General features: G+C 52.3%; 1 protein-coding gene across 1 annotated transcript; it reads right to left on the reverse strand.

Moving 5' to 3' along the window:
• Positions 1–27631, reverse strand: Vps37b (VPS37B subunit of ESCRT-I). Its single transcript, XM_059249049.1, has 4 exons — positions 27490–27631; positions 4305–4476; positions 1688–1770; positions 1–797 (listed from the first exon to the last, which is right to left on the reverse strand). Exons 1-4 carry the CDS (start codon positions 27598–27600, stop codon positions 306–308), a joined length of 858 nt encoding a protein of 285 aa, XP_059105032.1. The 5' UTR covers positions 27601–27631; the 3' UTR covers positions 1–305.

Genomic DNA, 27631 nt, shown 5'->3' on the forward strand with positions numbered 1-27631 from the left:
TTCTAAATCGGAGGGGAGAGGTTTATCTTCCCAAATGCACAAGTCCATCAACACTAGATACTTAGAAATCACACCCGGAGCACAGACTGGTGTGATGAACGGGCCTGTGGCCGGGCACAGACACAACTCCCTTGGTCCACAAAACTCGTTCTCTTACTTACCACGGACCTACAGTTCTGAAATCAGATGGATACACTGGCCCAGGGCACCCACGCCACTGGCCCAGATGCTGGACTCCAGCCTCCGTTCGCGGAGCTTGGCACGGCAGGCAAAGGGTGTCTTGCAGGAAGTAGAGACCCCGGAGCTCACTGGAGGATGAAGCCTGGCTGGTGTGGAGCCAGCCGTGGAGGGGGTCTCTGGGGCAGGGCTGGCGGGTACGGTGACACCAGCTGTGCCGAGAATCCTTGCTGAGAGGGGAGGCCCACCCTGGGGGGCAGAGGTGGGCACTGTAATCCTGGGTATGGAGAAGCCTGTCCTGAGCCCACGGCAGCCGTGAACGGGGTGGCTATGTGTCCTGCAGGCACCGGGGGTGGAGGCGGGGGGATGCGCCGCGGCACGACAGAAGGGAGCCCGGTGGCCTCCAGAGGGGGATAGGGCAGGGGGGTGGCAGTGGATGGCTCGGGCACCCTGGGTGGAACTGGGGCCCCAGCCTGTGGGAGTCTCTGTCCCTTCAGCACCAGCTCCTGGAGCTTTTCCACTTTCACACGTCGCATGTGCGCCAGCTTCCGCTTGCTCTGGTAGACATCGATGAAAGCATCCAGAGGCAGCTCTCCATCCAGAAACTTCTCTGCCATGTTCTACAAGAAGCAGGAGAAACCTGGTTAGGAGACAGGTCAGCCAACTGTTAGGAAGCAAGCTCCCCTCACAGTCCAGGCAATGGGAAGGGTTCTCTGTTCCCTGCAGCACCCCGTCCGAGAATATGCCTCAATGCCTGTCTTCTGCCATGGGCTCAGAGCAGCACACCCTGGAGGTGGGCCTGGGCGATGCTGGCAGGAGCCATCACCAAGCAGAGTCACAGAAGGATGAGGTGGGTGGTCCTGCTGTTGGCCACCCTCCAGAATCGAGACAGATGGCAGGACGGGCAGGGCCTTGCCCTACAAGGCCACAGTCCTGAGCCACGGGCTCTCTCTCCTCCAGAGACGTCCCTGCCCAGGCTCTGCCCTCTGGTTTCCACCTGGCTGCACCTGACCAAATGACTCCCCCTGAACAGGTCAACAGCAGAGAACCCTGCCTGTGGCTATCAGGGCCCACCAAAGCCTAACGGTTAGTCAGACCAGCATAGCCTGACCTGGGCAGCCTGCGCCAGCCCTGACTCACTTCCTCCCTGACAGGGCTCTGGCCATGTATTCAGCCAGCCATGTCTGAAAGGCTCTGCAGCGACCTGCTGACTCACTGACCACAGCAGACGCCTCTCAGCCACGGGCACCTCAGACTGGCAGGGCATCATGCACACCCTCCTCTGGGTCAGCGCTGACCTGCCTCCTTGCCCTCTGGACCCCTGCCTCGCACGTTCTCTAGCCAGAGGCCAATATCCCCACTTGCCCTCAACCCCGTGTGCTTGGGAAGTGCCACCTGTTGGCAGTGGAGGTGTGGGGTTCCCATGTCCTGAAGGAAACAGGTCCACTGACTGGACAAGGTGACCCAGAAATGCGGCCTGAGGTATTCCCACAAGGTCGTCCAGCCTTACCTCAGTGTCTTCCTCAATCTTGGCCCCTTCTGCTTGAAGAAGTGCTAACAGAGTCTCCAAGGAAGCACTGTTTGACTGTTTATCTGGGAAAGCAAAAAAAAAAAAAAAAAAAAAAAAAAAAATACGATGGCATGAGGCAGGGCATTCCATGAGGATGCTTTCAGTTTCCTTGTTAGAGAAAGTGTTTGTTTTGTTGTTTGAGACACAGTTTGTGTGTGTAGCCCTGGCTGCCCTAAAACTCAGAGATCAGCCTGCCTCCAGAGTGCTGGGATTAAAGGCATGCACCACCGAGAAAGTCATTTTAACTAGAAAGGCAACAGGAGCAGACTTTCCAGGATCTGAAAGTAAAGCCTCAAATACACCAGAGGGACTGCAAGGAACAGGTTCCAGGAGGCAGGGCAGGGCAGCATCTGTCCAGGAACCGGCCACTTCCCATGTGACTACAACACTAATCATCGGGCTTTCGCCAGCACTAAGGGTTAAACAAGGGTTTCACGTGCAAAAGGCGGGCAGTCTGCCACTGCCCTCCATCTGCATCCCACCCACTTATGTGGTAAGATACAATCTCACTAAACTGGCCAGGTGGCCTGAACCTTGAAGTCCTCCTCCTACAGCGGCGGGCCTTTGTCACCATTCAAAGGAGCATCTCCTACTTTTTCTCTAATCAGGTCCCATTTTTGACTGATACCTTAATCTAGCACACACTCAGGCCTTAGGTCTTAGATTAAAAAACGTAGGAGGGGCTGGAGAGAAGGCGGAGTTAAGAGCACTTCCTGCTCCTCCGGAGGACCTGGGTTCAGTTCCTAGCACCCACGTCAGGTAGCATACAATCACACAGACACCTACATAAAAATCAATCTTAAAAAACACACACACACCACATGAATAAAACCCGAGTACTTCCCCCACCAGGTCAGGCCAGAAGAGACCTCCCCGAAGGCTCCATCATGTCCACTCTCCCTTCCGCTTTCAGGGCTGGCCTCTGCAGCAGACAAGGCTGTCCTGGCTCTGCAGCCAGAGTGTGCTCTGGCTCTTTGCCTCAACTCAGCATCATCTCCCTGCCCACAGTCTAGAATCTAGATGTATCTGAGATTCACTTCTTTTCAAAGCTGCCATTCCACTGCGTAAACACCACGCCCCAGCACTCACTCTGCAGATGGACACTTAAGACTATTCTTCAACTTAATGCTTATACCAAAACAAAAACCAAACAAACAAAAGCCCAGTGTCTGTGCTGGCCCTCTCATGGACATGGCATCCCCTTCCACAGGTCGTGCCCAGGTGTCCCGACGAGTCACAGACTGTACTGTGTGTTCAGAAGGCCAGGCCATAAGGCTCTTCCAAGATGGTGTCCCAGACCAGCATTGGGTATTTCTAGTCTTCTCAATTTCCCTTCCGTTCTGGGAGGGTGCTGGTAACTTTACTGATGTTACAGAGACAGAAGGAACTAGAACAAACAGCAGCCACCATTAAACTTCACAAAAGAAGGTGATTTTGGTTTTCATTTTTGAAACAGGGTCTCATTAAGTAGCCCTGACTGGCCTAGAACTCAGAGATCTATCTGCCTCTGATTTTTTTTTTTTTTTTTCTCCCGAGACAGGGTTTCTCTGTGTAGCTTTGCGCCTTTCCTGGAACTCACTCTGTAGACCAGCCTGGCCTCAAACTCACAGAGATCCGCCGGGCTCTGCCTCCTGAGTACTGGGATTAAAGGTGTGGCCACCACACCAGGCGTTTTAACGCTTGTGTGTGTATACCTGCATGTGTGTCTACATGTATGTGCTGGTACCAGTAGAAGACACTGAATCTCCTGGAGCTGGAGTTACAGGAAATTGTTCGGTTGCCTGCTGTAGGTTCTGGGAACCAAACTTGGAAGAAGAGCAGCAAATATTCTTAACCCTTGAGCCACCTCTCCAGTCCAGACAATATTTCCTTTTTTTGTTTGTTTTTTTGAGATAGGGCCTCTCTGTATATCCCAGGCTGTCCTGGAAATCAACTCTGTAGACCAGGTTGTCCTCAAACTCACAGAGATCCACCTGCCTCTGTCTCCCAAGTGCTGGGATTAAAGGTGTGCGCTACCATGCCTGGCCTCCCCGAGGTTTCTTAATCTAACGCCCCATGAACCTGTAAGAAGTGCTGAGGTTGCTGATTTACACCCGCAATTCCAACACTTGGGAGTTAGAAGCAGCAAGGTTCTACCTTTTGAGCGCGTGCGCGTGCATGCGCTCGCACGCGCGCACACACGCACGCACGCACGCACGCACGCACGCACTCACTCAGTCCCTCGTCTCTGCACAAACGTGAGACTCGCCGTGACATCTCAGCACAACACTGCAGTGGTAGGGCTCTCTGGCCGTCTAGAACCGCACGCTTCTGACCACCAGGACTCAGAAGGCTGCCTTTTCTCCTCCAATACCTGGAGCGGGTGCAGTCTTCAATTTAGAAAGTGTCTCGGCCCTGAACAAACGGCAGTGTGGTTTATACACACACCACTGCTTTTTACAGCCGAGTCTTTGTCGTGGCCTCCAGTTTTTCAGGTCATTTTCCTGGCAGGGTTATCGCTTGAACTATGTAGCCTTCCTTCAACTCTTTAGTCTCAAAAGCTTGCCTGAGGAGTTACCTAGCTTGGTCTTCTTTATCTGATAGGCCTCAAAGAGAACCTGGAGTTCCTGGTATTTTTGGGTCAGGCGAGCTTTCTGAGCATCCAGTTGGGGCTGGTACAAAAGGTTTGCCTCTGCCAGGCTCCGGTTGCTAGCCAGTGTCATCTCTTTGTTAAGCTGAACAGTCTGCGTCTGCAAGAAACACACAGGCTGGTGAGACCCACAGAGCTTAGTTCATGGGCAAGTGCTAGGTGCCCCCCTCCCAAAGCCCCCCCCTGCCCCGCCCTGCTCTCTCCCAGATGGCTCCACGCAGAGACTCCTGCCCCTCCGCCTTCTTGTGGGCGCTCCCCCCAGTCACAAAGGGCAAGGCCCGCTTCCCTCCCAACGGTTCAGTGCAGGACTCTGGCGTCCATGGCTGCACTGACTTCAATTCTGCACAGCTGCTGCTGTGCTGGCGGAACTCAACAGCTGTGACGGCGCAGGCAGGACTGTCCAGGGCCAGCTCCTGCTGCTGCAGAGGAAATCAGGGCCACTTGTATCAGAGGGGTCTAAGCTGGCAGGATGCCAACGTATGCTTCATCAGCCTCAGATCAAAGGAGCCCAGCCGGGCAGAGAGAGAATTATGTTTACAGTGACCGCTTCTCCCATGTTTCCCACGCCCAGCAGCCCCACTCCTGGGTCATTCCATTAGCAAATCCAACCCATGGGGAAAGGGTGACTGTGCCTGCCGATCAGGCCTCTCCTCACTGACTCAAGGCTATCTGGCTGACAGATACCGAAAGCTGGCTGTGTAGACCTTGGGGTAGGAGGCTGTGAGGGGTTAAGGACAAAGCTTGGCCACAGTCTGTTCAAAGACTATTTCCTCACTCGTGACATGTTTCCACTCCCCAGCCTGCCCACTGCTACCTCACTTTCTGCATTTTAAGTTCACCCCCTCACCAAGGCGACACGTCTACACCTCTTCCAGTGGCTCTTCAACCCCACCCAGCCATCGGTTTTCCCGTGAAAATCGTCTGCCACCCCACCCAGGCTATTTTTGCTAAACTTCCTTCCTCTCTGCATTCTGTATATAGTCCTCTGCTCCCCCGCCTCCACCAGGTACAGGGTGGGATTGCACAGCACACTCACGCTCACACACGGTACACACACAGCAGAGACAGGAACTCCCAGAACAAAGGAAAAGCCCTTGAATATTGGGTACCTGATCCCTATACACTTGTTCAGCTAGGACCACAGGCCCTAAAGACCACAGTCCTCCGAAATCGGAGAGGACCCCAGTCCCAAAGCCACTTGACACCCCTCCCCCATCTCAACACTGTAAAACAAGAGCTTGCAGCACCCCAAGGCTGGTGGCAGGGACACCTTTCTCTCTCTGCTGCTTAAGCAAGCAGGGAGAGCCCGGCAAGGGAAAGCGGTATTTTAAGGAGGGCCCCTGGGAGGCAGGTAGGGCTCCTGGGCCCCATCTACCCTAGAGGCACCCCGAGCTCTCTATGGGCTCCGTGGACTGATGGCCACATGAGTCTTTCCTTCCATTGTTAAGCTGTTGGGAAGAACCAACAAAAATAAACCGTGTCCATCCACTCTGGCACTTCTTATGAAACTAAACATGGAAATATCATTTGACCCAGAAACTGTACTTCTGGGAATTCATCCAGAGAAACAAAAGCTTGTGTACACACACACACACACACACACACACACACACACACACACACACACAACTTCTGCACTTGAATTTCCCAGAAGATTTGTTCAAAATAATCTAAAACTTGAAGCAGTCAGCTTTGACACATCCATACCATGGAATACTATTCGGCAATGAAAAGGGAGAGGACACTCATACTTGGAACAACCCGAATAAAAACCCAGGGAATCACAAGGAGTGAAAAAATCCAACCCTGAAGGGCCATGTATCCCATGATTCTACACATCCAGTAGTCTCAGATACCAAAACGGAGAGGTGTGGGGTTTGTGAAGAGGCAGAGGGCTGTGAGCAGACCACCTCTGATTGGTGGCAGATGTCTCCATTCTGTATCCTGTTGGGACCAGGGTCAATACCCTGGCTGTCAGAATGTAATGTGTTAGAACTTTGCCAGAATCTACCACTGGGGGATGAGATAAGGGACACAGGAGCTCTGTCTTACGTCTAACATTTGAATCTATGGTTCCGCCCAAATCAAGCTTGGTCATAAGCAAACAAACTGCTGTGGGCCCCTCCTGCCCCACCCCCACCCTGTGTTGCCTTATGAGAGGCAGGGGCATGTTCAAGGCCAAGGTGAGTACCAGGACATGGCTCCCAGGCCTGGAGCTCTGTACTATTAGTCTTGGGGGTTTTTGTTTGTTTTGTTTTGTTTTTTGTTTTTGAGACAGGGTCTCACTGTGTAGGCCAGGCTGGTCACACACTCACAATCGTCCTGCCTCAGCTTCCCAAGTACCGAGATGGAGACACCATGACCCACCACCGTCATGCGGCATGTCCACGCCAATACTGACACTGGAATTCTTTGATCCATAAGCATTTGCTGAAAAGCCACCCTCTTCCAGGCCTAAGGTAGGCAGAGAAAACTCAGGAGGACAGAACTCTCAGGAAAGCGACATCAATGGAAGCGAGTCTTCCACCCTCTCTGTAAGGCCACTCCTGCCCCTTCCCTGTTGGCTGAGAGCAGGCCCTGGAGCTGGCCTGTTCTTCACACTCTTGCTCAGAGGCTTCCGACTGTCCCAAACTCACAGTCATCCCCCGCCACTGCACTCTTTCTGCAGTAAGAAATGGCTCTCTTTCTTCACCGTCTGTCACGTCCATCAAAACCCAAGCTACTAGATGGTGCTTGGCACAACAGACCCCAGGACGCAGGGACCACCCAGTGAAATCTGCTGATCCACCAGTACACACCCCCCCCTCACAAACAAACCAGAAACCATCCATCTGCTTGCTGGTTAATCGTGTGCAAGGCCCTGGGTTCCATCGCTACCGACAAACAATGCACAGGGTAACAAAATATGGAGTAGGAAAAAGTGAGCCGTTGTCAAGGGATGCAGGGCATTGTGCTCAACAGCTCTGTGCGCCCGCTGAGCTCTCTAAGAATGTCACTTGAGTCTAAGCCTATCTGGGGCACGTGGGGTCACACACTGTGGGTAGTTTCCACAGCAGAATGTCCCTAGAAGTTCTTAGCAGAAGCCACCCAGTGGACGCAGGGTCGTGAGGCGGGCGTGGGAAAGGTGGCACTCAAGTACTTGCCTCGTCGGCGTCCTTAAATGCAGCTCACACAGCGGGTGCCAATCGGAATGCCCCTGAAGGGGGGTGTTGAAAAGCCCTGTGCCCATGGGCTGGCTGGGGCACAGCTCGGCAGCAGAGCACCCGCCTCGCACGCGTTAAGCTACACACACCCTAAATCCACACCGACCACTACCAGCCCATGTCTGGAGGGGCCCAGGCAAAGACACTTTCCCAAACTCTCAGGGGATCCCACCATGCGGCTAAACTGAGACACAGCACTTTAGTTTCGCTAGGAAATGCAAATACAAAAATGTCTTGTTCCCACAGGGTACAGTCAGGACCACTTGCCCTACACAGCACAAAGTCCTGGGAGGAAACACAAGGAAGCCTGTGCTAAAAACAAGGCAACCTGACAGGAGCCACCCACCAATAAAGACAGCCAAACCAACGCCCACCGCCGGCAGCCAGCTGTTAAACCGCTGTATTTTTATACCCTTTGGGCCAGCTGATGGCTTTTATGTGAACAAGTAAGGGCAAATCTTAAGTGGCCACCCCGAGAACATCCCCAACCTCCAGAGGACAAGGGCAGCAAGGACAAGGGTCAGGAATGCCCTGGCCAGGCGGACCTTCTTTTCCTAGCTTTTGTAACTTTGGCAGAGACGGGGGCTGGGCCGGATGGAGGGGCCAGGGAAGTTCAGCAGGGCCACCCTGGCCCAGTAACGGATCTGAGAACACAGAGGGATGTCCACTTTAGCAGATGTCAGGCTTAAAAAGAATCCAATTTGTTCACACCCTTGTCCTCCGACGGCATGTGTCCCGCCGACTGAGACGGGCAGTGGGCGGAGCCCTTGATCTTTTCCCACGGCCATCCTTCTTCTTAACCATAAAGAAATCTTTTCAGGAAACCATTTCTCTGTGGTGAAGGACCATTTCTGTAAATGTTCTCAGTTTCACTTCGCCTTCCCTCTCCTCCTACGGGAAAATGATTGGTGCGTGACATTGATCAGGGCCTATTTGCATGGCTACTTCTGCCCCTGAGCTTGAGGAAGGCTGTCTAGGCCAGCTGCCCAGAGTTAGTTAACATGGCCGCCCCGGCCTGGTGGAATCAGTTTACTTTCATGCCTTCTAATTTGAACTACCACTTGATTTTTTTTTTAATCACTTGATTTATTTTAACAGAGAAACAAGTCATTTCCTTACAATAAAAACAAACACAAACAAAGCCCCACCTTTCTGATGTTAGTGCAGACAGAAGGCAGACCCCCTGGGGAAATAAAGGGCCCCCCTTTAAAGATGAAGGGGGGAGGGGCAGCTGGAGAGAGCCCACAGGTAAAGAGCCCAAGGACCGGGTTCAGATCCCAGCCCATGCAGGAGCCACGTGTGTCTCGGGCTGTAACTCCAGTGCTGAGGTGAGAAGCTGGCAGAGCCTGGAGCTCACAGGCCAGCCAGGCCAGCCAGTGGGTGAGCTCAGGTTCAAAGAAACCTAGTCTCAAAGGATAAGGGGAGAGAGTGCAAACCCCAGTGCTGATTGTTGGCCTCCGTCAGTGCACGTGCACGCACACACACGCAGGCACACACAACACACCAAAAATGACATTGACTGAAATGAAGAGACCCATTAGAAAATAAACCCAGCAAGAAGCAAACAGAGCCGGGGGTGATGGCGCACACCTTTAATCCCAGCACTCGGGAGGCAGAGGCAGGCGGATCTCTGTTGAGTTCAAGTAGTTCCAGGTTGGAACTACAAAGTGAGATCCAGGAAAGGTGCAAAGCTACACAGAGAAACCCTGTCTCGAAAAAAAAAAAAAAACAAGAACAAAACAAAACAAAACAAAAGCGGCAGACAGATGTAAGCTCCCTGTGCCCGCGCCACGCTTACAGATGGGACACAGACAGGGACAGAGACACGAGACTCCCTGAAGCCCTGCTGGCTAGGGCCAGGTCAAAGGCCGAGTTTCCAGTGGACACTGTCCAAACCAGCTACTTCTCAACATGAAGTTCTGACCCAAGCCGACCAGGGCTTGGCTCCCTCGTCTGTAATTATAACCATGTCTTCCTAAATGCTAAGGCAGGCGAGTCTGTCCCGTTTCCAAGCTGTCTTTTTCATGGAAAACTACTCCTGGCAGGCAGTCCCTGACTCCCGCTTTACACACAGGATGACCTCAGCATGACAACCCAATCGGCACTGCTGAGCCACATGAGCAAACACGAACAAATGAATGGAAAGTCTCTGTATTTCGTTTTTCCACACAGGGTTCTCTGTGTAGTTTTGGTGCCTGTCCTGGAACTCACTCTGTAGACCAGGCTGGCCTCGAACTCAAGAGATCCACCTGGCTCTGCCTCCCAGGCACTGGGATTAAAGGCGTGCGCCACCACGGTCTAGTTGGAAAATTCTTAACAGTCCTGGAAGTCCGTGAGATGATGCAAGTCCAGTGAGCACTGGGACCCGGCTGGGTCACCTCTGACCACTCTGTGGATAGTGTATGCACAGGTGTGCAGCCTGGCTGTACTGAACAAGCAAACATGTCACTGGGCAGTAAACCGAAGCCCCACCCCTGGCAGACAGGACACTTCCCACTAGATTCGTTCACACGACTCCTAGGTCCCCACTGTCCTGCCCACACCTCTGCCAGGCCTGGCAATGGCTCTGAGCCGCCTTTATCTAAACTGAGCGGGCCCCACCCCAAACCAGACCCTCACCCTCAACGCGCTCTGCGGCCTCCGAGTGACAGAACTGTGGCCACAACCCAGGGAGCTGGCCCCCACAAGAAGTGAAAGACGAAGACCGGCGTTCTCCTGGGTTCTTCTAGACCCTCAGGGACCACAGGCACACACCATGCCAGGCTCCTGGCCCCCGGACTGTGCCACACACATTCCTGTTTTGAGGCCACAGGGCTGGCATCTCGTCCCCCAGGTGCACCCTGGTTCCCGCTGCTCCTCCAAGTCAACTGACTGGACTATGCCTCTAAGATGGAAGAAGGGTGGGCGCTTCTCTCACAAGAGAGACAGCAGGTCACCCAGGCTCTCCCTCATGCTGTCCTCCCTCCCAAGCTCGTCCCCAGAGAGCAATCAGCACTCCCTTTTCCCACCAGGAACCCCTCCATCCAGTGTGCCCGTGTCTGCCCAGAAGCCTGCTTTCCCTATGCGGTGAGGCCATACGAGCTCAGTCACCTGTCTGATGAGGACACTCAGCCCCTTCAGAGCACGACATGCCCTGTGTGGTGCTCCTTGTGTGATCCCAACACTCCAGATACAGGAGGACAGCTGCAAGTTCAAGGCCAGCCTGAGCTACAGAGCTACAGAGACCGACCCTGTCTTAAAGAACAAAACTAAAAACACAGAACCACACCCGTGTATCATGTGTGCGCGCACACAGCTACAGCTACAGCTACACACACACACACACACACACACACACACACACACACACACACAGCCACCAGCTCCTCTGAAGGGTATAGTCTTTAACTGTCTACAGTTTGGGTGGCATTATAGATTAATGTTAGGGACTGCCTGTCACCCTGGTTTGCCACAGCTAGAAATAAAGGGAAAAGAGTAAGATTATGATGGCGATTGCCAAGACAGACCCCAGCACACGAGACACGGGGTGGCTTGGTGAACGCCTGCCAGCTGATGGTCAACCCTCCCCACTTGCAAGGCTCGATGGGCATGTGAAAGCCGGGTTACCATGACAGCCCTGAGGCCACTGTAATTTACCCATTTACTTAAAAAACCAGAAGCTTCAGGGGGTCCCGGCCCTAAACAAAGCACTAGGCAAATAATGACTGTTGGGGGAGGAGGAGCAGCCTCCTACAAGGATGGGCACTCTGACTGGCCGCCTTACACAGTGGTCAGCGCTGAAGCCGCCGCACACAGAACAGAAAGGCGCACAGACACATGTACGCAACAATACTAACTAAAAAGAAGAGCTGTCCAGCAGAGGAGGTCAGCACAGGAAGGACTGGAGGGAGGAAGGAAGGGAGGGAAAGTGTGTAACTCTATTTTTACTAAAGGTGTATTTTAAAAACCACAAGCAATTGCTCATCATGCTCCAACTCAGTAACTGGTCATGAGTTCGTCCCCTCGTTCGTTCAAGAAACACACAGGACGCACATCGAGCAGACGATGATCTGGAAGCAGCCCAGACCTCCAGTCTCGTGGTCAAAACCGTCTTGTGCAGAGGCTCCGCTAGCTGGGCACTGGCCCAGTCCCGGGATGGGTCTTGTCCAACGGCACCGTGCCCGAGTGAAAGCCTGGACGGCGGAGGGGAAACCAAGCAGACGTGACATGGAGCTCTAGGAACTGACTGAAAACTTCACGGTGGCCACACACTTCCGTATGTGCTAACTTCTAGTCGGGTTCTGTGCCCTGCTGGGATGCTGTGGAGGGTTTTGGCTAAGTGTGTTTTCTGCGTGGTTTGGCCAGGAACCAATGGAGACCTGAGTTCACTACCCTCCACTTCCAAGTTCTAACAGCCACCTGGAATTCTCGCCTACTCGAGTCTAACTTTTTTATTTCCACACACAAAGCAGCCACAGAGAATGACGCAGCCACGTGCAAACCTATTCCAGGTTCGTGTAAAGGGCTAGACACTGAAGCAGAGTGTTGCCCACACTGGAGGACCCATCCACACTGGAGGACCCATCCACACTGGAGGACCCATTCACACTGGGTCACCACCCTTCACTTTTAAAGCATCTTAAAGCAGCACCCTGTCATTCACCCCTGAAAGTGTGGTGTGTGCCGGTATGGGGGCGCACGCCTTTAATCCTGGCACTCGGGAACCACGCTGAGCAATTCTGTCACCCTGACTACGATGCCACAATCACTCCCTACAACTGACACTACTTCTTCAACACCAGCCATCACCTGCACGTGGTGGCTGACCTCTGCAGAGCTTCCTGCCTCCCTTGGTCACGTGAGAAACAACTGACACAGGAACAACGTGGTATTTCCCTTCCCTATCACCCTTTGACGACAACTTTTGAAACAAGCCTGGCGGCTTATGCCTGTCATCCCAGCACTCAGAGGCTAAGGCAGGAGGATTGCTTGACTACAGTGTGAGACTTTTTGTCTCAAAAGACCAGAAAAAACAAAAGCCAAACAGAGGAAACCAACTTGTAGGAGGAGGTGAGCATCCGCCTAACACCCTAAACTGTCCAGTTAGTGAGGTCATCGCCAGGTGACCACGTTCGTCTGACCTTTGACACTTCTGATCAGTGTGAAGCTCTCTGCGACATAATGACGAAGAGCAAACCTTAGCTTCTGCTCCACTCTACCATTCACAGCAAAGGGTCGAGACTGCACTGAGTCCTTAAACACTGCAGGCCTGCGACCCAGCAGCAGAGCAACGGTGGCCTGGTCCCGAGGGCAGTGCTCTGCAGGCTAACTGCAGCTGCTTTCCCAGGCCGCACGTGACCTATCTCACCCATCTTCTCAACGCCAATCACCAGGTCACAGGCTTCCCGTTGTGGGGCTCTTTGTAACTGTGTGTGTTCACGGGTGTCTGTGTGTGGTACGTACGAGTGAGTGCTGGTGCAGGAGCTGTGCGCGTTCTGAACCTCAGTCATCTCTCCAGCCACACTAGGTGGTGGTGGTGGTGGTGGTGGTGGTTGTTGTTGTTGTTATTATTGAGACAGGGTTTCTCTGTGTAGTTTTGGTGCCTGTCCTGGATCTCGCTCTGTAGACCAGGCTGGCCTCGAACTCACAGAGATCCGCCTGACTCTGCCTCCCGAGTGCTGAGATTAAAGGTGTGTGCCACCACCGCCCGGCCTATTGTTTTTATATGACATAGTGTGTGTGTGTGCGTGAGGGAAATCAGAAGACAACTTGTACGAGCTGGTTCTCCCATTCTATCATCAAACTCAGGTGGTCCTAAGACTTGGAGACAGTCACCTTTACCCTCTGAGACATCTTGCTGACCCTGTGGTTATTAGAAAGTTCAAATTCATCTCCCATTCAGAAAGACAGATGCCAGTCCCCAACTGACTTTGGGTTTCCAGAGGCCTGTGATCCGAGCCTACAGGGGAGTCCCCCACAGGTCTGCTAGAGCAGTCTGATGCGGCCTATTTCAATTCAGATCTCCCTTCGCTTTCCTGAGAAGAACGGAACAGTTGCAGAGTCAGGCTGCTTGACACCGTGACAAGAGGGAAGATCTGACTGTACAGAAACTCAGTGCAGAGCTGCAGAACATTATGAAACTGTCCTAAAATACAACTGTCCCGGGGGCTGAGTGAAACCATCTCCAAGACGACAGCCCACTCAGGAAGGAGCTCGCCAGCTGCTTATCAAAAGCTCCACCAACTCGGCTGAGAACCAAGGCTTCCTGGGCAGTGGTGGCGCACGCCTTTAATCCCAGCACTCGGGAGGCAGAGCCAGGAGAATCTCTTTGAGTTCGAGGCCAGCCTGGGCTACAGAGTGAGATCCAGGAAAGGTGCAAAGCTACACAGAGAAACCCTGTCTCGAAAAACAAAAACCCAAAAAAAAAAAAAAAAGTGAAGCTGTCGAATGCCTTCTTGTTGGGATGGAAGCTGCTTTCTCAGAAAGGAGCAGGTAATGACCTCTAAACTCAGTTCCATCCCATGTGGCTAAAGATCAGGATGCCATCGACTTGAACAAAAGCTCACAGAAATGCAAATGTCCAGGCTTGAAAATAATGGGACCAGTCCCAGAGAAGAAATAAAACTGACTCTGGGACACACAGTTTGCCAGGGTCCTTGCTCTGGCAGGATGACAAACCGGGGCTTAACGTTTCCTAGAAGACTTATTTCCTATTATTCAGATAAAAATAAGCAAGCTCAGGCTGGGGGGGGGGGGGGTGTCGGTGGTGGCACACGCCTTTAATCCCAACACTCGGGAGGCAGAGCCAGGTGGATCTCTGTGAGTTTGAGGCCAGCCTGGGCTACAAAGCGAGATCCAGGACAGGCACCAAAACTACACAAAGAAACTCTGTGTCGAACAAAAAAAAAAAAGCAAGTTCTTGCAACTTGGAATTACTTGGATATGGTGTGAGGAGCAGGGAAACAGGACAGGGTTTGGTGGCTCTGAGAGCTGGTACCCACTTTGAAATGTCACCGACTACAGCCACCTGCTTCGTGGTAACGCCAACCTTGGGCGAAAGCAGGAAGGAAGGAGGGCGATGGGAAGGCAGGATGGAACACCCACACTGATCACAATGCCAACTGCCCTTGTCCCTGTCCCTGGTGTCCCGAAAATCGTGTGTGTGTGTGTGTGTGTGTGTGTGTGTGTGTGTGAGAGAGAGAGAGAGAGAGAGAGAGAGAGAGAGAGAGAGAGAGAGAGAGAGAGAGATATCCAGACCACTGAATCCCAACTTCAACTTCTGCTAAGTCTGGGAATTCTGTACATAATCAGAACCAGTTAGCCGTTAGTTAACTAGGCAGGTTTGGTTAAAGCACCCTCATGATAAACATCTCAACTGTTTTGTTTTCTCTGAGACAGCTCTCACTAACTAGTCCAGGCTGGCCTCACACTCATGATCCTCCCTTCCACTGCCTCAGGAGTGTTGGGAGAACAGGTGTGCACTGGCTAACCATTTTATAGGCAGGAATGTGCCCCCCCTTTTCACTTAAGACAAAGGTCTGGGGGTTGGGGATTTAGCTCAGTGGTAGAGCACTTGCCTAGCAAGCGCAAGGCCCTGGGTTCCATCCTCAGCTCCGGAAAATAAAATACAAAAAAAAAAAAAAAGACAAAGGTCTGTGTGTGTAAGCAGGTGCATGTGTGTATGCACAAGTGTGTGGAAGCCAGACACATGTTAGGAGTTCATTCTTCAGGGGCCATCCACTTGACTGGCTTACTTTTAGACAAGGTTTCTCACAGGCTGGCCAGTGTGCCCCAGGAATCTTCCCATCTCTGCCTGACCAGCACTGGGATTACAAGTGCACAGCCCGTTACATGCCATGCTTGTGGGAGTTTGGCTTTGTACACATGGCTTCTGGGGAGGGAACACAGACGTTCACACACCTTACCCTGAACCATCTCCCTCGCTCCCAAGGTCTCCTCATAAAAGGCTCCACTTTCTCTCTCCCTCTAGCCTTTTGGAAAGATTTATTTTGTATGTCTGTGCACCGTGTGCATGCCTAGTACCCACAGAGGCCATGAGAGGGCACTGGATCCCCTGGAACTAGAGTTACAGATGGCTGTGAGCTGTCATGTGAGCGTTTGGAACTGAACCCAGGTCCTCTTGTAGAGAAACGAGTGCTCTTGACCACAGAGCGATGTATCTCTCCAGCTCCTCCAACTTCTTTTCACATGGCCACATCCTTCCACTGAGTGAAAACCCAGGCACTAGACAAACGCCATGAGAGCGGAACCTGGGGGTTCTTTGATTTGCTCCTGGTCTAGTTCCAACCTCGTTCACCGGTGAGGTGAGGTTCTGTCTGTTGTGTTTTTTTCCTGGTGGAAGACTCTGGACCAACGCTTTCTAAGGCACCCGGCTTGGTCTTCACAGCAGCAGCCCTCCCCCTTCCACTCACAGCTCACCAGCTGGAGAGTGCTGCAATCACTAAGCAGATAAGGCAGGATGGAGGTCTGGCCCTTGGTTAGCATGTGGCTGCTCAGAGAGCAAGCGAGCGAGCAGCAGAATGGCCAGGCTCACCAGAGGAGGGTGAAGGGTGTCACACTTCTTATCATGTAGGTTTTTGGAGACAGGTCTCTCTCTACATAACCCTGGCTGTCCTGGGACTCACTATGTAGACCAGGCTGGCCTCGAACTCATAGGGGTCCTCCTGCCTCTGCCTCTCAAGCAGTGGGATTAAAGGCGTGCACCACCACATCTGGCTGTATTTATTTATTTGTCCTGAATGAGGTGTCACTGCACTGCTGGTCTTTAACCTCTGAGCTCCAATGATCTCCCCCATCAGCTGTTAGGATACTGCACGTGGGGAACCGGGAATGGTAGTATTCCGACCCAGTCCTTGGGGACTCACCCAGCATCCTGATGTAAAGTCCCTTTAAAAAACGGAAACTGCTCCTCCACCGTGCTCGCACGTGCGCTCTCTCTCTCTCTCTCTCTCTCTCTCTCTCTCTCTCCCCCCATTCCCACAAGGTGTGCACCCTCGACCCCTCTCTCCCCCATCATCTTTCTTTCTATCTTTCTCTATCTTTCTTTCAAATGAACTCTCTCCTCGTGGATGCAGTGCCTGGGGTGTGAGGGACTGTCCACTCGCCACAGCCCACTGCTGCATCTGCCCGGCATGTTTCCCTCACCCGAGGGGCCACCTTGGCCCGGGCAGGGCCCCGGCATGCAATATCCTAACATCAGCCTCCTAAGTGGTTAGGATGACAGGCACATGTTACCAGGCCTGGCACAGTCCCTCTTACAAACTTTTAAGTGCACACACAAGGGTGAGCAAGTAGAATTGTGAATGGAAAGACAGGCACATCACAGGGGCGTGAGACATGCCGGGGGATATGCACGAGCTGAGATACGCACACAATTTCTGGGACTTCGTTTGCACCATGTGGGCCCTGGGAATCAAACTCACGTTGCCAACCGCTGTTACCCATGGAACCACCTCATGGCCTGCCAGCCACTTTTGCTGACGGCAAAGACAGACGGAGAATTGGGGGGAGCACTTAATGAAGTGGAAAGGTCTCCATCTACAGCTTCTGTGGTGATCTTGTTAAGTTTGTTTGTTGATTTTCAAGACAGGGTTTCTCTGTGTAGCCCTGGCTGTCCTGGATCTCACTCTGTAGACCAGGCTGGTTTTGAACTCACAGAGATCCGCCTGGCTCTGCCTCCTGAGTGCTGGGGTTAAAGGCGTGTGCTACCACAACCGGGCTACTTCTGTGGTAATTTAGAAATGAAGACTCTCCTCTCCCCTGTCCACCCTTCAAAAACTTCAGCTACTAAAGTTTCTAACCCCCAACTTTTTAATTTCCTTTTCCCCTTTGTGGGGGACAGGTCTTACCTGTCTTACCCAGAGTGCTCTTAAACACATAGGCTCAAGTGACCCTCCTCTCGACCTCTCCAGTCGCTGGGACTAAGAGGGAATGCCACTGCTCGTCCGGAACCTGTTAGTGGTTCCTGTTCAGGACCACCACCAAAGCACCCAGGTTTCTCATGGCCTCGGCTTTCTTTCCCATTTCCTCTTACCCACAACTTCAAGAGATTTGTGTGGGGTTAGCTTAGGATCCTGGGGGACCCTGGGTTTATGCCAAGTAAGACTGTGTTTTGATGACTCTGCTCTTCTCTTTACTATGTATCTTGACATGACCTTTCTAACCCTGACTCTCAATTCCGTTTAATAAACTTTACTCTCCTGACTTTGATTACTCATGCTCACTTCAGTATAAATGAGAAAATCCTATTTTAATCAGGTGTTTGGTCATTCCCCTCCTTTTGTGGGTAGTTAAAAAGTCAAAAGAGAAACTACTGCTCTCTAGATTACTCTATTTAAGTTTCTCAACAGAAATCTAGTTATTTCATATAGAGAACCAGATGCCTAAGCCGTCCTGACTCCTGACTTCCCATCACTATAACAAAACCCCTGAGTTAATCAGCTTATAAAGGGGTGCTTTGTTTTAGCTGCTCACACTTGTGTGGTTCTAGTCCCCAGCAGGGCTGACACACTGCCTCAGGCCTCTGGTAGAGGGGACCAGATGGCGACAGACACAGGACACAACACCCAGACACACTCGGCAACACAAAAAACTATTCACCTCAAGGCCAGGAAGCAGAAGAACAGGGAAGAGCCAGGGTCCCACAAGTCCCTTTGGGGTCACACCCTCAATGACTTAAAGCCCAGGTCCTCTGCAGTAAGTGATCTTAACAAGCAAGCCATCACCAAAGTCCCAATACTAACCCATTGTAAAGAAAAAAAAAAGCTAAATGCCACTTAACAGATTCAAAGATGCTAATTACAAAATGTATGATGGGGGAAGAGAGCCACCTGAACATCCCGAAATACACAAATTAGGACAAAGACATAAGATGTCAAGTAGCCACTGAAAATCATGCTTTGGGGACAGGTAGGATGACTTGGCCAGCCAGCCTGATGGCCTCAACTCCAATCCCTGGACCCATACGGTGACAGGAGAGAGAGCTTTTCCTTGAAGGTGTGCCCTGACCTGTCAGAAAGAACAAACACAAGCTACTTCCCTCCTGAAACAGAGTCCAAAACTCACGTGGCCTTCCTCCATGCCACAGAATTCATTAGAGACACCTCACAACTAACTCTGTGCTGCCACTGAGATCCCAGGGCCCTCGGGCGGTAGCAGCAGATGTCATTTATCCCACAGTAGGCCCCCGGGACCCGGAGTCTACTACAATCAGACAATTAGAATACTGTACACAGGTGCACAGCCTCCAGAACTTCACCTCACATTCTCCTAACCCCCTAAGGGGTCTCCCATCCCACTCGCCACACCCTGGCTAGAAGGAAACAAAGCAGTCTCTCTCCAGCCCATTAACCACCATTTCCCCAACTCTATTTGCTGAGGGCTGTGTAATCACCACCAAGAATTAAGACTCTGGGAAACAATGCCTGGAGGGGAATGTCTGTCAGCTCAAATGGCCCCACACTCCTGTGTAACTACAGAAAGGCCCTTCAATTTACTGTCTTATTTCCATCAGGTACCATGCTAGCTCATACAGTCTATCTTGTTTAATCCTCGGGATTACTAAATGGGATGCCTTTCTTCCCGTTCTTGTCCCAGGCTGGCAGCAATCCCCCTTTACAGCTGATTTGGTCTTGAATGCCTGCTCCTCCTGTCTCCAGCTCCCAAGTGCTAGGAGCACAGACTCTCCACACTCTGTATATCGGAAGCTGGGGATTAAATGCACACCATCAAATGCTCCCTATCTTTTGTTAAATAAAAGGTCTCAACTCCGTCACCCTGTCTAGCCTTAACTCATACCCCTACCTGAGCTTCCATAGCTGGGTGACAGGCAGACGGCATGACGTCCGTGTTAGGGTACTACGGTTGATACTGCCACCACAGGAACAGTGGCGAAGCTAGTATTTGGGAAACTTGCCCCAAAGTTTGCTTCCGCCCCAAATCTTGTCTTAATCTCCTACCCTTCCTACCACACATGGTAGCTACACACCTGTAGTCCTAGAACTCCTGACACCAAGGCAGGAAGGGCACCAGTTTGAGGCCAGCCTGAGCTACATAGCAAGATGCTATCATCCTCCCTGCCACCACCAAAAAGCAAACACACACATACACACATAAGGTTGCCTTTCCCATTTTCGTAGTTTTTATAACTTATACCATCTCTTTTCCTGCTTAACACAAACACGTATGGATCTGTTAGCTTTCTACTACATCCCTCTATAATGTGTGACCGAGACACACACACACACACACACACACACACACACACACTTCACTGTTACTCCATCCGGGAAAAACAAGACCCAGCGAGCTCTGCTGGGGGTGTGGGGGTGCAGTCTCTGGCCCTGGGGCCCACTGTTTTGGATGCTCAAGGTTCAATTTTATCTTTCAGCCTCCTAACTGATCTCCATGCTTCCTAATCTTATCCCCTCTAGTCCACCCCCCACACTTCCACATGCACACCAGAATCATCTACATAAATGTCAAGGGCAGCCAACCACAACACTCCCTGGCTTAAATCCTGTAGTGGCTCTCTAGAGGATCAGGCCAAGCTCCTTACCCTGGTGGCCTGTGAGGCCATCTGGTGCCGCCTGCCTCCCTCAGCCCAGCACTGGTCCCTCCAGCCATGTTAGTCTATCACTGTGCATCGTCTCCTCAGTCTTAGTTCCTGCTGTTCACCCCCAGGCCCTAGAGCCCACTCCCTTATTACCGGGTTAACTCTACCTCAACCTCTGAATTCCAGCTGTGAGTCCCTGTCTCCTCCAGGAAGCACTCTCTGCTGACCTTCCCCCATGCCCCAAAGGCTTCCTGGGTCTCCCCTGCCTAGGGCACATTGTTAAGTTACAGTACTTCTTGTGGATTTAGCTCCATGTACACTAGCATGATGCTAAAGGATGAAAATCCGGGGCTGAGGGTCCAGTTTGATGGGGGAGCACCTGGCTCGAATATGGAAGGCACTGGGCTCTATCCTCGGCCCCACAAAAAAAGAAAAAGGATGCTGTGGCTTTACTGGTTTCACATCCCCAGAGGAGCACACAACAGGTTCCCCATAAAGGCTGAGTAAATGAATAAACCTCCTTGAACTCAGCTAGGGCCACAGGAATGAAACCGGCTGTCTGTAGGCAGACATTAACTGGCACCCGCTGTGTCCTCCACCACGCTGGCCATTCGTTAACCCTTGGAGATAACAAAAGCTTTCATTTCAAAGAATTAGGTGGCCAGCCAGATGGCTGAGCATGTAAACAAGACAACAACAGGACTTCAATTGCTGGGAGCTATGGGTAGAAAGAACCAACCCTCGAGCTGTCCTCTGACCTCCCCACAGGCACACACCCAAATGAAACGTCCAAGATTCTAAGAAAGAAAGAAACAGTAGGGAGGTGGTGCACACCTCTAATCCCAGCACTCGGGAGGCAGAGGCAGGGAGGTGAGTTTGGGACCAGACTGGCTTACAAAAGGACCGTCAAGTCGGCACAAGACCAAGTTCTCAGCACAAAGGAGATGTATCTGCCCAGAGGGGCAAAGGGCAGGGAATAAGAGACAAAGACAGGAGACAGGACAAGGGAGAAGGGAAGAGGAACGAGGGAGAGGGGAAGAGAGGGGTGAGGGAGAAGAGGAAGGGATATGTGTCCGGAGGGACAATGGACTGCCTCTGGATAGAGGAGACTTGGCAGTTGATAAAGGAAAAAGGGGAAACACCCCCCCCCCCCCCGTTAGGATGAGGTGTTTAAGCTAATTAGGGTATGTTAAGTTTAATGGGCATGCTAAATAGGGGAGTCAAAGGGGGCTTTTGATGCTGGGCCTTGGTGGTAAACCTCAGGAGGAAGTGGCCAAATAAGGGAATGGACCTTGGAGGCTGGCTTTAGGAATCTAGCCGGGCAGTGGAGGCACATGCCTTTAATCCCAGCACTCGGGAGGCAGAGGCAGGCGGATCTCTGTGAGTTCGAAGCCAGCCTGGTCTACAGAGTGGACAGCCTGGGGTACACAGAGAAACCCTGTCTTGGTAAAAACAAACAAAAAGAATGTAATCTAACGATTTAGCAAGGAAGAGGGAATGGGAGAGAATAGTGAAAGGCAAAAACCTGTTGGCGACATGTTGGCTATAGTCAGGCCTGCTAGAGCCCTTCAGTCCTCACAGCGAGTTCCAGGCCAACTGAGGTTGCTTAGTGAGAGTTAGTCATACAACCCGGAGATAACAAAGCCAAGTGCACCACATCTGGAATTCCATTCTCCTTCAAGAAGTCCCACAGGGAGCCTCGTCTCCGCCTCTGTCCTGCCAGTGAAGACAGTTCTTCCAGGTGATGGCCAAGGGGGAAACAGCCAAATACAACTCTAGTCTCAGCGTGTTACGGGCGCCAGTACTGCCGAGTCTTTGTAGATAACCTTGCACCGTGCTGGGCATGAATCCCCATGGCAACGTCCACTACAAATACCACAGTCAGGGCCCCATGAACAACACAGCTGGCCTTCCTCAGCTCAGGGGCACAGCCACCGCAGATCAAGTTCAGTGCGGCTAGTCCTTCTTCAGGTCAGTCAGACAGAAGCACAGTGAGAGGATGTCAAAATGGGGTCACTGAATTCCGGGCTCTTCTCCCAGCTAGTCCATGGCACCTCTTTGCTTCTGACGACACACTAATTACCTAGCAGTCATTCAAACCTTACAGTCCCTTTGATTTCCAAGCACTCAAGGCAGGCTGAGGTCAGAACCTCAGGGAGATGGTTCTGGGGAGCTCCAGAGCAGCACACACTTCCTCCTGCCCTGGGGGTGCCCTGTTGGAGCCCCACATTCCAACAGGTATCATTTCTCCCTTCCCACCTACAGGAGCCCTCCTGCACTCACTCCGGGCTGGTCTACTCAATCCCTGAAGCCAAGCCACTGCTCACGGTGGCACTGATGGGGACACCCTTTTGTCAGGCATTACGCTGGCGCCAGTGTGGAACGGGGCCACAGGGAAGCGGCCAGCTTATAAAATGGGTATCAAATGCTCCAGATGACGCCAATGAGGAGGCTAAGGGACAAGGAACATGTCTGTGACTGAGGGAGCAGGGAGAGCTCTACGAGGAAGTGGATGCTCAGGGAACAAGAGGTATCAAGCTGGTAGAACTCAGACCCTGGTCTCTTTCTTTTTTTTTGGGGGGGGGGGATAGTTTCCTTACACTGGAGTCCAATCTGGTCTCAAATTTGTGACAATCCACAAGCTTCAATCCACCAATTCAGAAAAGCTCTGACTAAGAAAGGGGGGTGGCCTCTAGGGAACACTCCCTCTAGGTCAACAACCCTAAAGGCGGGCACCACCACTCTCCTTAAAAGTCGAGAAAACTGAAGCGCACGGACTTGAAGTAACTTAAAGGCAGTCACCCAGTCATGTACTCTTACCTATCATCTTGCCATAAAACTATACCACTGCTATTTAAAAAAGCCAGACGTGATGGTCCACACCTTTAATTCCAGCCCCCAGGAGGATCTCTGAGTTTGAGGCCAGCCAGGCTGATATAGTCAGTCCAGGACAGCCGGGGCTACAGAACGAGACCACTGTATAACCTCAGCAAGCTCAAATCTCGGTTTCTAAAAAAACCAGGGCCCACCAGCAATGATTCAGTCTGTGTGTTCCCAAGGAGTCCCGGGTTAGCGTTCCATTTCAATGAGCCATTATACTGGGGCAGTAGCTGCTGTCACACACAAATCACGGCCCAACAGACTCAAGGAAGCGGCTTCTTCCAGACCAGAGTTCTTTACTTTCCACAAAACACTGTCTTTTCAGACGCCCAGCATTTCTGTGTGCTGACACTTTCATTCCCACAGGAACAAAGCTGAGGAATTTGAATCCTCTGTGAGACGGTTAGCTGGTGTAGATCAGGCAGCATTTCCTTAGAAGACACAGGGAGAAGTGACCCAAGAGGTCCCGTGTGCTTGCCTAATCCCCCAAGCAACCGTTCCTTTTATGGGAGTGCCTTGCCAGTCAGCAGGGTTCATGTGGACAGATAAAGGCACATTCCACTGCCATGCAAAAATAAGTTCAAGAAAGAAAGAAAGCCAGTAAGATGGTTTAGGGCAGTGGTTCTCAACCTTCCTAACCCTGTGACTCTTTAATACGGTTCCTCATGTTGTGGTGACCCCCAACCATAAAATGATTTTCACTGATACTTCCTGACTGTAATTTTGCTACTGTTATGAACTGTAAATATCTGTTTTCCCATAGTCTTCGGCATGACCCTTGGTCATCATTCAACCTCCAGAGGGATCATGACCCACAGGTTGAGAACCACTGGTTTAGGTGGCAAAGGCCCTTGTTGTTCAAGCCCGAGTTCAACTCCTCCATCCCACGGAGGAAGGGAAGAGCATACTCCTCAAAGTTGTTCTCTCACCCCCACTTGGACATCAACATCCATTTGTACGTTAAAAAAAAAAAAAAAAAATTCAGCCAGGTGTGATTGCACACACCTTTAATCCCAGCCACTTGGGAGGCAGAGGCAGGTGGATCTATGAGCCTGCCTGGTCTACAGAGTGAGTTCCAGGACAGCCAGGGCTATGTAGGAAGACCCTGTCTCGCCCACACAAGCACATTTTTTTTTCCCCCAAAAGATGAGAAGGCCCACTAACGATGTCTGCATTTAGGGAGCAGCATAATGGACAGGAAGACAGTAAAAGGGAAAACACACAGGGCCCGGAGCGCCTACAGCACGACATCATTTCAATGTCCGGAGCTGCGCTAAAACTCACACACTGCAATTAAAGTAGTGTAAGCCAACACAATGCCCACTGCAGTTAATCCTAAAGTGAATGTCTTGACAAGCCACACTTTACAGCAGCCACAAAATATCCCCTCAGGCTGGGAGAAGCCTGACTCTACAATTTAAAACACTTCCTTCTGCCAGTTTAAAGAGAGAGAGAGAGTCTTCATTTCAGCTTACGGCCAGTCCACTCCCCGAGGCTTCCTAGGGCCACTGAGTCATACCACCCTTTCGACTGTAAAAAAGGTAAAATGTTTCCTAGGCTACTGGCAAGTCTAAATTTACCTTAAAATTTTTAAAATGAGACCCTATTCATCTGTTGGGGTGATAGCAATTCTTCTTTCAAAAAGAGAACCCCAGGTGTTGACTGTGTGTGTGTGTACACATACACACATGTGCATACGTACACAGGGCAACATGCACACAGAGTGTGGAGGCCAGAGGAAAACCTCTCAGGTGTTCCCACCTCGGGTGGACCTTGACTCCTCAGGGGCAGTCCACCTTGTTTTATCAGAGTCCCTCACAGGCCTGCAGTTCACCCATTCGGCTAGACTGGCTGGCTGGTGTACCCCAGGGAGCTGTCTCCCCAGCAGCATCCCTGGCTTTTTACATGGGTTCTGGAGATCGAATGCAGGCCCGTGTGTCCACAGCAGGTACCTTACCAACAGGGCTCCGGTTCCAGCAACGACTGTTATGGAGTGCCGGACACTAACCATAAGCTGTGTTAGGTGTTTCAAAGTCACATCGCACCTGACCCTTATCATCATGCTGTCCTTCCCCGGAGATGTTCAGAGAGGTGCTGGGATCTGCCTACAATCACACAGCTCGAGAGCAGCCAGGTCCAGTCCACAGTCTGCGATACCAAAGCCGGAATGCTCCTTAACACTTTATCATAAACACTCCACTTGGTCAGGAGTGGATGGTTCACAGAATATTCGCTTGAACCCATGCCAAAATAACAAATTCATGGCACTGTCAAGTGAGGGGAATAACTAGGTTTGCGAACCAGGTATTTTGGTTTTCGAGTCGTTTCCTTGTTTTCAAATCATGACACCTTCACAAACATTACTGCTAACAACACTACGTGGTCTACTCAGGTGGGGTCCGTCGGTCCTCAGTATTTCCATAGGGTACTATGGTAAGAAGGACACTTTCACTAAGAAATTTAAAAATCCTGCCAGATTAATTTGCCTTTCTCCTCCTATTACAATCTCCAGGTTTCAGCTGGGTGTGAGGAGGGCACACGCCTTTTTAATCCCAGCACTCAGGAGGCAGAAGCACGTGGATCTCTGTGAGACTGAGGCCAGCCTGGTCTACAAAGCAAGTTCCAGGACAGCCAGGGCTGTTACACAGAGAGACCCTGTCTAAAAAAACCGAATCACAACAACAACAAAAAAAACAATCTCCAGATTTCTAGGGAGAGGACACATGGGAAGCCAGAGTCACCCACCGCCAGGCTATTTGACTCACCCCCCACCGATCCCTCCACTAAATAGCAGTTTGTTTTATTAAATGTCCCACCTACAGAGTTCCAGTAGCTGTTCTGACTGAAACAGAATAGTCAGTCACACACGGCAAAGCAGCAGCTTGCCGGCAGGGTCACATACTGAAAAGCATACCTATCATTTTATTATTAAACTAGAAAGACACTCTGCCAACAGCCAACAAAAAAAACGTCTCCCAGGAACTGCAGAGAAGCGGAGACAGGATTGTCCTTTCTTGTGCAGACACGGAATTCTCATTCAGTCAAGAAGGATGGATTTTGTCTCTTAATTCTCTGAAATGGAAAGTGCCACACGGATACCACAAACTGGGTAAATTGCATCTCCAAGCAACGTTCTAAGAGCCAAGCTGCAAAGCCCATGAATACAAGGGGCGTATTAATGGAAAGACTGATACCATCGTACTACAGTGGCCCCTCTGTCGAGGCAGACAATGATCTGTTGAGCGTTTTCCAGGGATTCTGAATGTACAACCTTCTTACAAGCCCCCTTGGAAGGGGGCTGGCTGGGTGCTCAACAATCCCTCTTCGGAAAGCCAGCCAAAAGCCCCTTTACACCAGCTTCTGGCAGGAGGAAAAACTAGGCACTGCGGGCATAGGGAAGCTCAGACTTCCCAGACAAAGGAGGGAGGTGGGCCAGGGAGAGCTGGATCAGACAGCCCCAGGCTCGGCGCATCAGAGTCAGGACCAGTCGGGAGAGAAGGGAAAAGGGAAGTACTAGCAAGGGTGAAGTCAGTCACTCCTCAGGGCAAACCACGGGCGGGCGAGGTGTGGAGGAAGATAACCAGAAACATGGGCGGGCACATGCCTTCCAGAGGCTGGGCAGGCCGTGGACTAGGGAAGAAGGGGGGGGGGGGGGGGTCAGCAGTTAGCTCCCAGCCCCCCCCCCCATTTACTGCTGCCAGAACAGGAACCCAAAGAGGTGGGCAGACAACTGTGGGGGCACAGCCGGCCATGCTACAACTCCCCTCATCCCTTCTTTCCCAGAAGGCCGGAATGCCTGGGGAAAGGGATCCTCTTGCCGCCCACAGACGGTTCACAGAACAAGCGAAGGAGGGAACTCCGGAGCCAACTCTGCTAAGGCCGCTCTCACGGGAAGGGGCACTTGGGGAGCCCGGGAGCCCGGGGTCCCTGCCCACCTCCAGCCTGGCTGTCTGCGGCCTGGGGCCTCTGAACTCCCGAGGACCTCTCTCAGAATCCCATCCTCAACTCGGCTCCAGATCTCTTGCTCCCCACACGCCCCTCTAGGAGCCGTCCGTCCACTCGGGCGAGCCCCAGATCCCGCCCGCAGGAACCGGCTCCAGGGCCCCTCCGACTTTTCCAACCCTTCCCCTCAAAGCGTTCCCAAAACCCGTGCCGGATCTACCTGCCTTGGTCCCCCTCGAGTCCTTGGGGAGACTCAACCGCTGTCCCCTCCCTCCCTCCCTCCCTCCTCCCTCCCCAGCTACCCACCCAATCTCAGCGCCCTCACTGCCTCTCACGGGCCCCAGCCCGGGCCCCCAAGACCCCCGCAGTGTCCCGGTTCTAGGCTCCGATCCCCGTCTCAAGCCGGCCTAGGGGCCCTCAGTGCCCCCCAATCCTCGCTTCAGGGCCCCACTCTCGCCGTCCCAGCACCCCCCACCCCACCCCCGCCCGCCCGCCCGGCCGGCCGCCCCAGCGCGCCGGGTCCCGAGGCGCTCACCTCCTCCATGCCCCGGACCATGTCGCCGAGCTGCGCGTCGTCCTCCAGCAGCTCGTGCAGCTGCATCAGCGACAGCCCCGCGAAGCGCGACTCGCTCGCGGCGCCCGCCATCCCGCCACTCGGCCGACGCCGCCGCTGCTGC

Source organism: Peromyscus eremicus, chromosome 23 (genome assembly GCF_949786415.1).
Source record: "Peromyscus eremicus chromosome 23, PerEre_H2_v1, whole genome shotgun sequence".
Classification (NCBI taxonomy): Eukaryota; Metazoa; Chordata; class Mammalia; order Rodentia; family Cricetidae; genus Peromyscus; species Peromyscus eremicus.